Consider the following 16,987-nt stretch of genomic DNA (forward strand, 5'->3'; position numbering starts at 1 on the left):
GAGAGGCTGATGGTAGTGGAGTTCCTGCACAGTGTCACTCAGTCTCTGTGGACCCCCCCCCCCCCCCCCCCCCCCCTTCCTTCTCCTCGTGGCCTCACATACACTTTCTCCATCTCTCTCTGTTTTATCCCCTCTTCTTCTTATCTGTCTAAACCTCTCTGTGGAGCTCCCCCCCCCTCCCTCCCCTCACCACCTCTCTCTCTTTCTCTCTCCCCTCCATGTACCCCTCCCTTTCACCCCCCCCCCCCCCCCCCCCCCATGCTTGTTTCGGTGCTGCTGCCTGTCTCTTAGCAACAACTGCACACCCGTTAGAGCTCGGTGAGTGCTTTTTACAAACACACCCAGGAAGACACACTCATACACGTGCACTCACAGAGACACACATAATCGTGCGAGCACACACACATATCCATTCTCTCTCTCTCACACACTGACACACCGACACACACACACACGCACACAGGGTCTAGTTCCTCATTGAGGGTTGCTACTGGCAGGCCTGTGAGTCTGCAAGCCTTTGTGGCAGTGAGATAGATGGGGAGAGAATAGATATGCTGTACAGCTACCATGTACAGAACGATTGTTCCTCTCAGACGACGCACAACAGGGCAACTGCCCAAACTGCGAAATGACAAGTTCTCCTCTCTGATTTCCCACTGGCATGTGCGCACGTACACTCTCTGGCGCATAACAGCACCAAACAACTTTAACGCGCAGATAAGAAATATACACGATCAAACATTTTCAAACAACCGTCATATAGGAGAGCTGCTCTTTGTGAAACAGATTCAACAGATCATCATGTGGGAGCAGCGCACACCATCGGCTGTTCTCACAGAGACAATGCTACGCCACTGAGCCATTCACAGTAAGATGCACCAAAAAACGCATTTGCTACGTATGAGGATGAATATATTGGAATGGCAGCTGATGGATGCCAGGAGTGTTTGCTTAAACAATGAATCATAGTGGGAGCGTTTGATTGGCTAGTATCTAAGCTCTGTCAGAATACCCCCCCTGCCGAGCACAGTGGAGAGATATTTGCATGTGTGTCTTTGTTTTGTGTGTGATCGTGCATGACTACATGCGTGTCTGCGTGTGTGTGTGTGTGTGTGTGTGTATGTGTGTGTCTGCGGCATGTATGTCTTTATGTGCAAATCGATGTGCGAGTGTGTGTGGGAGGATGAAGCTGTGGGGGCACATTTGCATGCGCCTTTGTGTGTCTGTGAGTGACAGGGCGTGCATGTATGTGTGAGCACATGTGCAGCAATGTTTAATTAAAGCATGTGTTCTTCTCTCTCTCTGCGTACACCGGTCAGATGGAGCCTTAATTAAGGAACGCTGTTAATTAGACGAGAGAGAAAGTGAGAGAGAGAATGGGAGAGAAGAGAGGCAGGGAGACGGCACTGGGCACGAGAGGGAGTGGGTGAGGGGGGGGGGGGGTAAAGAAAGTATGTGTTGTGTGCGTGTGTGTGTGTGTTCATCACCATGTGTGTTTGTCCTAGTTGTGTCATTCCTCAGAGCAGCAGAATGTTGAGGTTGGTCTGCTCCATGTGTGCTGCCCTAAACTCTGCTAGAGCAAAACTCTCATACTCCCCCTTCTTCTCTTCCTCTACTGTTTCTTCCGCTCGCCAACTTTTTCTACTGTCTGCCTCTGCGCAGCTTACTATCCTTTCCTTTTCTCAATCGCGTCTTTCCCCTCCCTGCTCTTCTTCTGTCTCTCGCCCTCTTTCATACTCTCTCACCCATTCTTGCACTTATTCGTGTCTTTTACCCCCTCCCCTCCTTGTCCCACTCTTTCTTTCCCTCTCGCTCTCTGTCCCTCTCCCTCCCTCCTAATCAGGACCATATGTTGGCGAGGGAGGCAGAGGGATCTGAGGATGGACAAGATTGTTTTGTATGTGCAGAGTGTGGTACAGTGTCGGAGGCAGCCGTGCGTGTATATGCGTCCAAGTGTGGCACGCATATACTTGTGTTTGTTTTTGAATGTGTGCATGCATGCAGTCATGTGTGAGTCTGATAGCAGATTCAGTACGACTTGTGTGTGTTCTGGCAGTCTGTACATCCATTTCCCCTCTGCTCCGGGTTTCCATAATCCCTCTATCCTGTCTTTCTGTCACCTTCAACTCTCCATCCTCTCAATGCCTCTATTCATCACCTCTCTGCTTCCCCCTGCTGGCCGCGATTATTCACACGTTCTTGTTGCACCCTCCAAGTCGTGTGCTTTGTAACGTTCCCATTTCCATAGTTTTGGCGAAATGTGGCGTGCTGTGTGAGTCCTGTGTGCTTTTCACCACTACTCAACTGCTCATTGTAATTTGTGGATTTTTACAACATGTGCATCTACTCACACAAATATGGTGGGATTGACAATAAAGCGGCACAACTCCCACACACGACACATGATTCTGTGAGCATGGTCTTCATCATGTAGTGATGGTCCTCAGTGTTTGTTATGGAGCACATTGAAACTCCAACAGAATAGCTGAGGTGGCACTGGTTTACATGTGCACTTTGAATCTGCTGGAACCGAGGAAATGAATTACTAACCACACTTGGAGTTTAAAACATGTGTATTGCAAGTCATCCTCCAAAATAAAAGCGTCTGATGTGAGATGGTGCAGCTCTCACCAAAATACTGATTATAGTCTGGTCTGATGATGCATGCTGTGACATCATGTACTAATCTCTTATTCTCTTTTTCTTTCTGCTCCACCCTCCTCCTCACTCCTCACTCCCCCCCCCCCCACTCACCACTTCTCCCGCTTTTTTTCAACTCACTATCCCTTCCTCTGTCTGTCTGTCTGTCTGTATCTCTCACTCTAGCAACCATGGGCAGAAGACAGGAGCAGAGGGGTGAGAGAGAAGTATTTGAGCACTCCACTGCAGTATTGATGACCCAATGATCCCCTGCAGAACAGAGCCAGCCAGGCAGACAGAGTGAGGCTCAACTCAGAATCAAAATCAGAATCCGCGCCACAACCATTCGGTAAAAGCAACCAATTGAGCCGGGTATGAATGGTAAATGTAATCTAATGTTGTAATGCTGCTGTGTGGGTGGCACAGTTAATAGAATAGAGTGCGTTACGAATTAGCTGTATGGCCCATTGCCAAAAAATCTATCACACAGCCACAATTTAATCTGTGCTGCAAATGTTTGATTTTTATTTGTATAGTGTTTGATGACGAATATATTTAGCAGCAAGGAGTTTAGATGAAATGTCTTAAATGCAACAAGGAATTGTTAACACATTTCTCTACTTCCTATCCAGTTGATGATTTTTTAAAATATATTATAATACTGTTTTTAATTCTGTCCTCAGGTCATTGAATCATCTTTCCTGTTGGTCGAGGAAGAGACTTACAAAGAAGAAACACACATTTTCATACATCAGAAAACATCCGTCTTTCCTCACTCAGCACCAGCAAGACGGTCCACTGAATGAGTGGCTTGTCAGATCGCCTACATTCACGCCAAACTGGGGCTCCAGTAGGCTGTGGTGGGACTCAAGCAGAGGAAAAAGCGTGTGTGGGGGAGCTGGAGGGGCTGGCAGGGCCTGAGCTCTGGACCAGGGAACTCGGGCTCCAGGAGGGGTCCCAGGATCCCTCTAAAAATGGACTGGCACCAGTGACCTCCGACCTCTTTCCCTCCTCTCCTTCAGCCGTGGCGAACGGCCTCCATCAACAAAGAAGGCTGGGGCACAGCACCTGTCCGCGCGAGACACATACATTTGCAGAGACAGTTAGGGACATGCAAACGCACATTGACCCGGATGTGCACGCACAGGCTGTTTCGAAAGCACACATGGATAATTGTGGACACATGGAAATCAACCCACCTAAGGGTTCTGTAGGACCTGAACACTCCAGGACTATCACACCAGAGGCCATACACACAACCTCACCTCAACCCCTGCCTGTGGAACTTGGCAATCATCCTGCCTCCACCAATCAGCGGGCTGCCCCAGTCCTCACTGCAGAGACAGACAACCCTTCAACCTTTTGTCCAGTCCCTGTCGGTCCAAACCCAAACACGGGCTCTTCTCCTCTTCCTGTGGAGGCAGAGAAGAAGTATGCACTCCGCAGCTCTGGACGTCCCCGCTTTCCCTGTCACCTGCGCAAATCCTCCCGCCTCCGCCGAAACTTAGAGGATGGGGAGAAGAGAGCAGGACGGGAGAGGGGAGTAGAGGAGGAAGATGAAGTATTGGAGGAGAAGATCTGGAGGGTTAAAGAGGAGGAGGTTGCCGTTGGAGAGAAAGAAGCGCATTCCTCTGTGGAGGCTAATCTCCCCATGGCTCCCTGCCCGACAGAGATTGCTCTTGCTCTAACTGTACCCAAACCTGCACCTAAAGCTATACCTAAACCTGGGCCCAGACTTGGGCATAAACCTGGACCTAAATCCAGGTCTAGGCCTGCACCAAAATCTGTCCATAAAGCAGCTCCTAAAAGTGTGAAACAGCGTCAGGCAGCACGGTCCATGGCTCATGGTGCTACCCCTCATCTCCCATTTGCAAACACATCCACCATCGCTGCACCTCTAACTGTGAAGCAGGAGCCTGTTGCAGAGGGGGTATCTCCTCCCAAAAACCGGAGACGTGGACGTTTTGTTGGTGTAAGTTAATTTATAGTTACATATTGTAGTTACTCTCTTGACATAACACACAGTTTTATTCCACGTATGGCATAGATGTTTATACAATTTACAATTGCGTATGTCTCATGCCGGTTTCTGCTTTACAGGTGAGGAAGATTGTTGTCAAGGTGGCTCGGATTCCTGTCAACCTCAGCCGCAGACAGAAAAGCTACAAGATTTCCAATTTGGAGACAGTTACAGGGTCAGAAAAAGGCAATGATTGCAGACTGGAGGGCTCAGAGGTAGTTCGAGAGCCGACCGCACTTCTTCGAATGAAGAACAATGGAAAGAGTGTCATGGTGATGTTCCCTCCTGGAGAACTACCGGTTATTCTCAAACGCAGGCGGGGGCGACCACCTAAACAGGCTGTGCCAGGAATACCGGGAGAGCTTCCGAATGCCGGGAATGCTGGCGCTAATGGAGACCAGCCCAAGAAGCCCCAGAGGCGGCGGCGGGCTAAACTCCCTTCCCCCTATCCATCGTATGTTAATGATACTAATGATGTGAAAACAGAGTATGGGGATGTTCTGTCCAAATTGGCCTTTTTAAACCGCCAGCCCCCTGCCACTGGCCGCTGCTCTCCCCCACGCTGCTGGACACCCAGTGAGCCTGAAAGCTTTCATACCCCCTTGGAAAATCCTGGAATATCCACCCTGCTCCACCGGCTCACTGGGTATAGACGCCCCCGAGGTGGCAGAGGAGGGGGCACCGGAAGAGGTGGAGCAGGAGCTGGGGGGATTGGGGGCAGCGAGCGCAATAAGAGCACATTCAGTGACTTCTTTGAAGGCATTGGCAAGAAGCAGAAGCCAGGCCCCTTGTCTGAGCATGGATTACCTAAGAAAAGGGGAAAGGGTGCAGGTGGTAGGGGAGGGGGAATCGTAGGGACTGAGTCTGGGGGAGAGAAAGTAGTCAAGAAGAAACGTGTGAGAAAAAATGGTGCATGTAAAGGAGCGGCGATGTCCATGGGACAGGACTGGCCCAATGGGGCAGGTGGCTGGGGGGAGGGGGGTATAGATAAGGAGAAAGGTTTGGGTGGGTATCAGCTCTGTGGATCTCCGAGGGGAGGCTTTTCCTCCTGTGAAGTTGGAAGGGTGGGTTCTTACAGCAGTCCACGAGGAAGCAGAGGGGTTGGGCCAGCTGGGGAGGACTCACAAAGCCTGTTTGCTGGATATTTCCGGTCACTCCTCGACTCAGATGATTCATCCGACCTGTTGGACATCTCCTCCTCGCAGTCAGACCACCGAAAAGCTTCATCCACCCCGGGTTATGAGCCATCCAGTCCAGCTGCGGGTCACAGCTGGTCCCCTGCGTTCCCCAAGTGGAGCTCCAAGGGCGCAAGTTCTGGGGTGGAGGGTTCATCCCAGACACATTGCTCCTCAGCCAGGCCTCCATACAGCTATAGCAGCCTGGCCCAAACATCCCCCACCACTTCTACCTATCCCAAATCCACTCCTCCATCTCTCTCACACTCTCCTAGCTCCCCCCATCCCACCTCTTTTGGCCACTACTCATCTGGCTACTCCTCCTCTTCTGCAGTGCCACAGAGATCCTCAGATTGCAGCTTTGCATATGGATCTGGACACAGCAGTGGCAAGGCCACCACTGTTGGTCAAATGGGTTATTCTAGCTACCAGACAGCAGCCAGGCGAGGCTATAGTGGATATCCTGCAGTAGGTCATTCCTCCATGTTGCGGGGGGAGTCAACAGGACCCACATCACCAGGAGGAGGATACATGTCTGTGGCCAAAAGTAGCCCCTTCAGCTCCTCTTCAGAAGGTTACAAACAGTACAACACCAATCAGTGGAGCTACAGGTAAATCACTTGTGCGTCCTGTTATTACAAAAAAAGAATGAATTCAAGAAATGTTCACGCATATTCTGAGTTGGTATGTTTTTTAATGAATAAGGGATTAAATGTTAAGTTACAAACTAAAGTCCAACCACAGCAGGATCAAAGAGATGTGAATTAAATAATACAAATGTTTCACTCCAGCATATCATTTTCAATTTTAACCATGTCCACTATGTCCTAATTAACAGTCGATACCTGACACTAGTGGACTCAGGGCTAAAACGTGCACTGTGTTTATCCAGCTAGTAATCTACAGTCAGAACATGCATTAACAGTTTCCTCCTCCGGTTCCTCTTACTGATTGGTGGAACTGCAACAAAGAGCAGTGGAAATTCATATATCTGCAGACATAAGTACACACATTTTCCTCAAGTGCATTTCATAATTTGTGTTGCTATATTTATATTTCTTTTTTCAGACAAGGTTATGGTGGCTGGTCAACAGACAGCTTCGGGCCTCAGTACCACGGCTACAGCGAGTATGGGTCCAGTGAGTCCAAAGACATCTTGGATATCTCAAACTACACTCCCCAGAAGGCCAAGCGTCAACCTTTTCCTGAAAGTCTATCAGAATCCTCTTCTGACTCCTCACATCTCGGCTCTGCAGCCACTGGTAGTGGACCTAGCTCCACATGTGGTACGTACAAACTGAATGAGGCTGCTTCTGTTAGTGGAGAGGGGGGTCAATCAAGTCTGTCCAGCCTGGAGAAGCTGATGATGGATTGGCATGAGAGTGCTTCTGGGCCCTCGTATAACTGGAGCCAGAACGTCCTCTTCCAGGGCGGGGGAACCAGCAAACCCGGTCGGGGACGAAGGAAACGGACTGACCCACAAGTCGAAAAAGAAGGAGGTTCTGCTTTACACTCTGATTCCCCATCCAGTCCCTCCCCAACGCCTACTCCTGGACCTAAGCGGGGAGGGGTTGGAGGACGGGGCAGAGGGTCTAGAGGAGGCAGAGGGGGTTTGTCTCCATGTCAGAGAGAGCGGCCTTCAGGGGCCAAAGGCAGGGGCAAGGCTGCCTCTTCATCTGGAGCAGTGACTGCTGGAGGTCCAGAGGGGTCTGGGCTCTTCCAGGAGGGGCTGGACTATTACAGTGGAGACAGTAGTAGCCTCTCTCCCCTGGCCACACCCAATCCTGCACCACCTTCCAGCTACCTCCAGGACCCCTGTGAGTACCCCTCCCCTTATTCTGCCCACCCCTCCACACCTTCCTCTGAGGAGCGATATCCAGCTTTATACCCTGGAGAATCCTCCTCTTCCCTCTCACCAAGTGTCTCATCTCCCCCATACCCTCCCAAGCCCACCCCTCCTCCACCCCAGTCTTACCACCCCGTCCCCTCCAGGACATTCTCCCCCTCCTGCTCTCCCTCACCACGGATAGCACCTCTCTGCGCCACAGCGCTGAGTCCCTCGCATCGCCCCCCTCCAAAAGACCCACAGTTCTCACAGTATGACTCTCCCAGCTACTGCAGCTCCCCCTATTGGTACGGACAGACGTCGCACAGCGGCAGCCCCAGCCCGCACTCGCACAGCACACACTCAAATTCAGCCGTGCACACACACAGCAACCCGCACACAAGTCCTCATGGAAACACACACGGAAATCCGCTCGCTAGCCCAAATGCGAATACACACACACACATGATATCGGCCCTCCATGACACACACCATCACAACGCACAGCCCCACACCAACACCCATCCCACTTCACTGCTCCAGAGCAACCCCCTCTCCCACTCAAACCCCCACACCAACAATCAGCCCCACCACAATACACACACCAACCCCAACGCTCACCTAGCCACCCTCACACACTCCAACCCCAGTACCAGCCTCCACTCCCACTCAACACCTGTGCTTTACGAGGAGTGCAGCCCTCCCTCGACCTTGCCCCCCCACAAGCGGGATCTGACCCCCCACGCTATGAGCACAGGCCACCGCCAGGGCCCCTTGCCTCACTCCCCATACCCCAAACCTCCCCTGGACTCCTCGCCCCATCAGGAGGACAGTGGTGGCTACTCCTTGTCCCACCAATCCTACCAGGGCATTGGACACCGCTACCCCTCCCAAGCGGCTCAGGGAGGCGGGGTGCTGTGCCAGCTCCTGGACACGGCCAATGATGACAGCTTCAGCGTCACCAGCCTGTAACAGCAGGTGCGTTTATTTAACTTTCGCACACACAATGAGGCCATCCTAGAACCAACTAACTAACCACGACTAGAGCTCTTATAGAAATGTCCAGAGGAGTGTCTGTTTACTGAGGAAGACCATATTTTTGTTCTGAAAGCAGTTCATTGATTGTTCTTTAATTGGACATTCAAGATAAGCTTATCATTACCAGACATTTAATTGCATGATGAAGCATTGAAATATTTCAAAAAACAGGCTGATCTAATTGATATATATAAAGGTCCGGTTGAGTAACATTTATTTATAGCTTTTGCAAGACTCCTCGGTACCACGAGGTACTTTCTCGGTCCATGTTTGAAAATTGTTGTTCATTTAATGGAAGTTATAGGTGGATGTGTTTTATGGTGTTGTGTGTCTCAATACATATTCAAGTGAAAGTAAACTCTTAAGTTGTAGTACAATTATATGAACCAATAAAAGTAGAGTACAACAGCAACACCACCACAGTGCACACCACTAAGACTTAAAATAGTTTCAAGGTTCAATTCATTCATTGTATGCTTTTCATTTTACAACTGTCAGAAATATCATAGTCTCATATTACTCTCTCTCTCTCTCTCTCTCTCTCTCTTCACCTCTTTCTCTCTTCCTCTGTTTTTCTTTTAGGTGCACTCAATGAAAGCTTTTACAGATTTGCAAACCTTTTTTTTTTTTCCTTTGTTGTTAAGGAGACTTCTTTGTGTAGAGTTTGTGAAATGAAGGGTGAGAATTTAGCTGCCAGCTTTGGACAGTAAAGCTTTAATTCTCCAGCATTGACAATCAATATCAACCGCATTTTATACACCCAAGCATGCACACACACACACACACACACACAGACACACACACACACACACACAGAAACAGACACACACAGACACGCATGTGCAGATTAATACACTACCTATACATGGACAAATACAGTCATACATGTGAACACTCACTCACACTCTCTGCTGGAACGAGGGCACGGCCAAGAGGAGCTGACAGATGAATACCAGAAGCTGATGGACAGAGACAAACCTATTTCCTTGCCCCTTCAAGTCCTGCTGTGATACATAGAGGACTCCGTTTCCCAGAAGTCTGAATCTCGCCAAATCTTTCTGGTCCTGTTCTGTACATCTGCAATATGTACGATCACACAACTCTCTCTCTTTCTGTTTCTGTTTCTGTCATCTGTTCGCTCTTAACCTCCCGTCCTCTGCTGAACCAGCAACTATGTTCTGCACTCGACCTTCACTAACCCTGCATTTCTGTCTTGTGCCCCAAACGTGAACCGCATCTGAGCCCAAATCAACTTTTTAAATACCATGAGCCTAGCAAATGTCCCGCTCTGTGCACTCCTTGTGTTGTGTCCCATAAGAGAAAAGTGGACTGAACCAGTTTCTGCTCTTGAAATACCAGCATCTGTACATATGACTCCAGCTCCAAGCCAGAGGCCCCCGCTTCATTTTGAGGGTCCGTCATCAACACGCTCTCCTCAGCGTTCTGCCATGGTTTCTCTGCTCTGGGGGGAGAGCGGACTGCGGCATGGAGACCCAACATCCTGTGTTTTAATGTTTTAACTACAAGGGAATGAGACATTGAAATCACACAATGGCCCCAAAGAGACTCTCGTTTTCTGTGTGCGAATGTGAGACAGACGAGGGTGTGTTTGCGTGACTGCAGTAATGCATGTACTTGTGTGTATGTGTGCATTTATGTTTGTGTGAGCGCGTGTCTGTGTGTGTGTGTGTGCCTGTGGGGTCAAAAGGAGTGAAGCTCCCCAGACACCAAAGTCTTGGCGGGGTCCCATTCTTTCTTTCACTCTCTCCCTTCTTTTTTCTGTGGTCTTGTGTTGTTTGGTGGTTTTTGTGATGAAAAAAATTGTATATCTGTCTGTTACATATCATGTACGTATCTGAGGTGCAAAATATTTAAATACACATTCTGTTCTTGCCATTGGTAATCTTGTCTATAGCATACTGCTTCTTTAAGAGATTATGGGAGGTGTGAGGGTGTGCGTGTGTGAGTGTGTTTTATAGAGCCTCCATGAGTATTGGGCTTTGCCCAGGCTGTCTGGGACTGTGAGCGAGAGAGTTCAGTCAAGGACACAATTCGACAGGGAGTGAAAGGGAGGGGAGGAGAGGAATGGATGGTGGGGAGGGGAGGATGTGTTGGAGGGGAAATAAAAGAAACCAGACTGAGGAAATCAGAAAATAGTGTCGGAGAGGTCCTAAAGCCACTGAAACAAAATGTACAAATATGTGCTGTTTCAAAATACTTCCAAATAAGGACATGGCGTAACAGCGTAAAAAGGCTGGTGGTAGCAGAAAGCGGACAGGAAGGGATCCCGTGCTCATTTCATGTCCTCACGGGGAAACTTGCTATAATAGAGCAAATATTATACATCTGCAGCGTGTGTGTATGCATGTGCGTGCCAAACAGATAGAGGGAGTGAGAGAGAATGAAAGCAGATGGGGGGAGTTTACTGGCTGCATATTGTGTACAGTTTGTCAACAGGCTGACTAAATAGACTCAGACATGGCCGGAGGAAATGTGTTTGCTCTGACATTCCACTGTATGGTGGAAGGGAACACACACTGTCAACAACACTACAAGACAGACAGAGAGGAAGAAGGTGCCGAGCAACAGCTCTCTTTCAGACTTTTCTTTCGTGGGCTACTGTACATAATAGCAGCATTTCAAACTAAATTACAGCCGACTAGAATCCATACTCTCAGCGAGTTATAAGCTGCCACACACTGTAATGTTATTCCTCAATCAGCGGTAAAAGTATTCAGATCGTATGATGGCATAATTATAAGCAGAAACCACAATGTAAGAAGAGGCATACTCCATCACACGTAAAAGTCCTGCATTGAAAATAAAGTTTAATAAAATGTAGCTACTCAAAGTAGACCTAAAAATGTTACTATATATAGCAGAAAGCTCCTTTATAGCCTATAACCATGTATCTTATTTTGTAAACTAATACAGGTTTAGTAATGTATGCAAAGCGTGAGCTGTGCACATTTTTCCTTTATTTAATTCAAATATGAGTGATAATGATAGAACAAAGGCTAAATGCTTGTGTGTCGCTTAGCTACAACTTTCTCAATCAACTACCAGCTTAACTTGAATCTACATGAGGAGTTTTAATTTAGCATGTCGCTTTGCAAAAACCTAACGCCTTTCATTTCTTGTGAGAAGTTTTCTCAGTGTATGACCGAGGAGGTTTTTTTTTAAAACCAACATTTGGGTTAATGTTAAACTGTATGAGGTCGTTGTGAGCCAAATAAAGCGGCATTCACTGTGTCAATAAGGCCACCTTTGACCAAGGAATGTGCTTCGTCATCACAACGTTCCCCTGGGGCTAAGAAAGAGAAGAAGACGGCGGAGAAGGAGAAGGAGGAGGGGTGTTCTCAGCAGGGACTTTCCTCTCTTGCCCTACGGAGAAAAAAAAGTAGAATCACAGGGCACCGCGCTGGAGATGTTCACGGGTGTCCCCACGGAGGAGGAGGTATGCGGAGCTGTGCGCGGCGGTGCGGCCGCGGAAGTCTCCCCCTCTCGGGAATACTACTTCTTTTAATCCCCCCGTTTCTCCTAGCGCTCCAGCTCCTCGTCGTCGGACCACGGTTACCGCGAGCCACAAGGACGGGGGTGGAGCAAGAGGTGGCCTTTTCCGTTATCAGCATCGAACCGGACAGGAACTCACGCCAACGGGGATCCCCGTCCCGGCGTCCGGGTTTGGAGGAGGATGGGGAGGAGCAGGAGGAGGAGGAGGAGCAGGTAGAGGTGGAAGATGGGGAGAGGAGGGAGCTGGCACGAGCCTATGAGGATGAGAACGAGATGCACTCGCGCCAGGTATAACACGAGATATAACTTTTAATTGATGTCTATGTATTGCTATGAATAGACTTTTTGGGGGAAATTCCAATTTTCGTCTTCACCTACATATTATATATGCTATATTGCGTACCTTAAAACAAATTAAACTTAAGGTAAAATGCACTGAATCTGAACTGAGTTTAAGTAGGAGACAGATAATAACATTCAGGAAACTGGACATGCTCAGTTTAGGAATACAGATTAAACAAATAATTTAAAAAAAGAGTGCTGCTGTGGTTTTCTCATCCAGTTGATCCATTATGCTGTGTCAGTTTGTGCATAGCTCTATGGAACAGGTGAGGGCAGAGGGTGAACACAGCACAGACCTCAGATCAGAGAGAGGTGACAGCTGTTCTCTCTTTTTCCCTTCAGTTGGGTAGAGCTCCAACCTTCATCTGTGTGTGTGTGTGTGTGTGGGGGTGCAGCTGTCCTCTCTTTACCTCAAACTCTTTACCCTGCACTCCTCACCCCCTCTCTCGTTCATTCTCCTTTTCTCTCACTGTCTCTCTTTCTGCCCAAGGCTAAACTCTCTGACTCATTCTAGTGAATCATCAACCCCCCCTCAACTCCCCGCTGAGGTTGCCATGGTGACCACAGGGTTCAGTGTGAGTTGGGTGGGGGGCTTTGTGTGTGTGTGTGTGTGTGTGTTTGTATGTTACAGTGCCTCAGGCAAATATGTTACCAGCAGGACTGAGGTCAGGGGCTGTGACCTGCCTCCTCAGTGTTCATACCTGGAGCAGGGGGTTGCAGCAGACAGACACACTCGCACACATTACTGTCATTCCTATTCATATATTGCTATATAATATATTGATATGTATTGTGTGCATCTTCCCAGATGGGACCCAGAACACTGGAGGTGCAGCCGTGGGCGGCAGACGAGCCGTCCTTCACAGCAGAACTCGATCGTATCATCACGTATATTACCAGGCCACAGGTAGGCTCCACAGAACATCACCTAAAGCGCAGCCGTCAATGTGTGAAATGTGTGAATGCACTTTAAAGGCCACTAATATCATAAACTCTACCTAACACAATTTTGACAATTCTGATTTGTATTTACAGTATATGGTATATTTTAACTGTGTGAAACTATTGCATTTTGTTCAAATGGAAAAGAGCTCTGACAGGTTTGGAACCACTTGTCAAATATATCGGGCCCTCCCAGAATGTCTTAAGAATACACGCTGGCCAACTAGGGTTCTACCGATACTGCAGCCAAGAGTTAGATCCTGCCAAACCTTAAAAAGAATCAATAAAAACTTCAGTTTTTCAACTACTTCACTTCTTCAACTGCAGACTTCCAGTGTGGGGGTTAACATAGCAGTAATATGATCAGTCAGGCGCTGTCAGTATCTTGGCAGCAGAATTCTGCAAAATCTGAAGCCGGTGAGGACTTTCAGTTCCAGACTAACTCCAACACAAGAGTTAAGCCTTATGTAACACCAGGTGCTGGGGAACTGGGGAGGAAACCTATTAAACCAAGTATATTGTGTTTATTATTCAATACCTGCAAAAAGTTGCGATGGCTCTCAAAGTTACTCAAGTTAAGGATTATCATCAACTGAAACTCACATTTAAGAGTGATTGTTTTGTTCGTTAACACTTGGAGACACCCCTCACTGTCTGAAATGTTCCCACAAATTTTACCAGGCGAGCTTTCGCACAACTTCTTCTTTAACGTCCTCTCTTCTCAGGGTTGGTTGTATGCTAATTCTGCATGACTGACTGTTCTCAGACCTCTAGTCAGCCCCTCTCATGTGACCCTCTCCTCTCCTCTCCTGTCCATCTCCAGCTGAACTGCTCCAGGGTTTTGTCTCCAGGTCAGACTCAGGCTTCACTGCCCCCTGCTGATTCACCCCGCTGGCTGCTGTGTGCTGAGGACTGGCTCCTTCCAGCTGCAGATAGGCCGTGTGTTGCATACTCTTTTAGGTGCGCCCATACGTCTGTACATTATGTCCATGTGGCTGTGCATGTGCATGTGATGCATTCGTATCGCTGGCAGAATTGGAGTAAACAGTGCAATGCATATTTAATCATGCATGCAATAATCTTCAAACCACCGTTGTTCTCCCTCGCCTCTCTGTTATCCATCCCTTTTTTGTTGTTTTTCTTCTTGTCTCTCTAGCATGGACGGGTTGGATGCAGATTTTCTGAAGACTGTGTCGGGGCTGGGATGTGAAGTCCACAGTTTTGATCCCAGCACCTCCAGTGCATCTGGTGGTCACCTTGGCAACAGTTTGGCTAGCAACCATGGTGATGGAGGAGGCGTGGTCCGCCGGCACAAGATGTGGCTGGAGTGGAGAGCGCCGAGGAAGAGGAGGAAGAAGACCAGAGGCAGCCTGGGTAGTGTTTCTCAAACACTGGCAGACATCATGGCGTCTCTGGGACACCACACAGTAAGACACACACACACACACACACACACACACACACACACACACACACACACACACACACACACACAGAGACATTTGGAGAAACATACCTTAGAGTCTTTTCACTCCAACATACCCAGAAAGCTCTCTTACTTTTATGTTCCCATAGCAACAGGGCTCTGCGCCATCCCTGGCTGCCATGGCAACAATTTAAGTAAGTGAATCACACGCCGGCCCAGTTACATCCTGCAGCCACAAGAGGGACCCACACACTCACAGTTTGAGTAAGTGTGGGTCGATTCAATAAGAAGCGGTAGAAGATATACATTTATGACATTATTAAGTATTTTAATTTACTGATTAAGTCTTTACGCAACATTAAACAATCATTGAAAGTTGTTATTATTAGAAATGCAGACAGTAACAGGACATTTTTACAATTCTTGTCATTTCCAACAAACTTTTCTCTCGCAATGACAACAACAACAGATGCCTGATACATGTTTTTTTAATGATGGCCGTCTCAATTTGCTTCTATTTTAAAAGCAAAACGGTACAATTTTCTGATATGGAAATTTCAAAAGAAATTTGTAAAACAATGTATTATGTCTATTGTGAACATAGTTGTGCAGTGCTACAGGAGAATACTGAGTGTCCTGTCTCTTATATTCTCTTTAGGTTCATTTCCTGTATGCTGACCTGCTCAGTGCTGAGTGGCGAGTTTTCCAGAACTGGATTGAGTCGGGAACTCTGCAGAGTGTTCATCATCTGGTTGCCCAGGTTCACCTGCAATGGGCCGGGTTTGAGGTGGGCGGAACCAATGAGGAAGTGCTCCACTATTGGTTCAGTGTCCTGCAGGGTCTCCAAGCTTCTGGACTGAAGCTGGTCCACAGCTCTGCAGGAGAGGGTCACAGTGTCCTAAAACAGACAGTAGTGGGTCACAGCTCCTACATGCTCAGTTGGGCCAACACAAGGCGATGACACATGAGTGAACACACATGACCAGACATTGTGGATGGCCTCAAACAAGAAGAAGAAGGTCAAACTCAAAATATTTGGTGGCTTTTTCCCCCCAGTCATTTCAGGCAAACACGGTTCTTAAGATGACATCTCCCTCTCGTGGAGATGAAAGGATCTGCCTTTCTATGACTCCACCCTCAGAGGAAATACCGTTGTGACTGTCGATAAACTGGCTAATTTGACCATATATGGAGCAGAAGGTTGACTTTCTGATTTAACTGGGCAACAGGGCAACAATCTAGTAATTTGGTCCTCAAATTAAAAAAAATCTAATTTGGAGCATAAAAAACAGCAAATAAATGTAAATTGCGGGAATTGCTGGATTGTGTCTTAATTTGTAGTAAATATCAAACAGCTGTCTGGCAGGTACCAACACATTTTCAGTTTCTCTTTTCTTTTTTCAGTTGAGTGATTTTATCAATGTAATATATTATATCATACAGTGTGGTTTTGCATTGGTTTGATCCAGCTGTACTTTAAATTATCAGATTATTTAATGTATTTGTGCACATCCTTATGGACCTTAAATGCTTTTATGTGCAATAATTCTTTCCATTGAAGAGAAGCTTTAATTATAGTGGGACTATTAGTGCCTAGTGTAAAATATACAGACAAGAAAACAGTGAAACCATGTTTGTGCATTGATAGCACAATAAAATACCAAATAAAGCCAGAAGCCCTCGACTGCCATTTTGTCTTTTTTTGAGGAATCACAGTCAACCCTGGTAACAAAAGGTTGTACTTTCATAAGAAGATGTGTTAAATTTCTCAGTTTTTGGTTATATATAACACATATATATTACAATGTAATTGATGTTATCTGGCAGAAACAATGTTCTACACTTTTGTTGGATTAAAGTTGAATGAAAGAAGGTTAATAAGCCGAGTATCTCATTTCCTCTCTAGATTGGCTGTGCACCCACTTGCAAACCTAGCCAATCCAAATTTTAATATAGAGTATATGAAGTATACTTACAACTGGTGACTTGATATTGATGTTTTTATTTTGTTTATCTGCCTTATAGGAGAAGAATACATGAAAGGGGCTGTATATGAATATAAATGG

The 16,987-nt window shown here is 47.4% G+C and overlaps 2 protein-coding genes across 2 annotated transcripts; both read left to right on the plus strand.

Moving 5' to 3' along the window:
• Positions 1 to 3,442: 3,442 nt before the first annotated feature.
• On the plus strand, positions 3,443 to 9,315 carry ahdc1 (AT hook, DNA binding motif, containing 1; the record flags this gene model as incomplete). Its single annotated transcript, XM_079175683.1, has 4 exons — positions 3,443 to 4,612; positions 4,741 to 6,446; positions 6,904 to 8,638; positions 9,281 to 9,315. 3 exons carry the CDS (start codon positions 3,443 to 3,445, stop codon positions 8,630 to 8,632), a joined length of 4,605 nt encoding a protein of 1,534 aa, XP_079031809.1. The 3' UTR covers positions 8,633 to 8,638; positions 9,281 to 9,315.
• Positions 9,316 to 12,145: 2,830 nt separating this feature from the next.
• On the plus strand, positions 12,146 to 16,789 carry LOC306708304 (putative methyltransferase-like protein 24). The gene is made up of 5 exons (XM_079176111.1): positions 12,146 to 12,499; positions 13,362 to 13,460; positions 14,319 to 14,455; positions 14,652 to 14,922; positions 15,580 to 16,789. Exons 1-5 carry the CDS (start codon positions 12,158 to 12,160, stop codon positions 15,880 to 15,882), a joined length of 1,152 nt encoding a protein of 383 aa, XP_079032237.1. The 5' UTR covers positions 12,146 to 12,157; the 3' UTR covers positions 15,883 to 16,789.
• Positions 16,790 to 16,987: the final 198 nt, after the last annotated feature.

This window comes from Pholis gunnellus (genome assembly GCF_910591455.1).
Source record: "Pholis gunnellus genome assembly, chromosome: 16".
Lineage (NCBI taxonomy): Eukaryota > Metazoa > Chordata > Actinopteri > Perciformes > Pholidae > Pholis > Pholis gunnellus.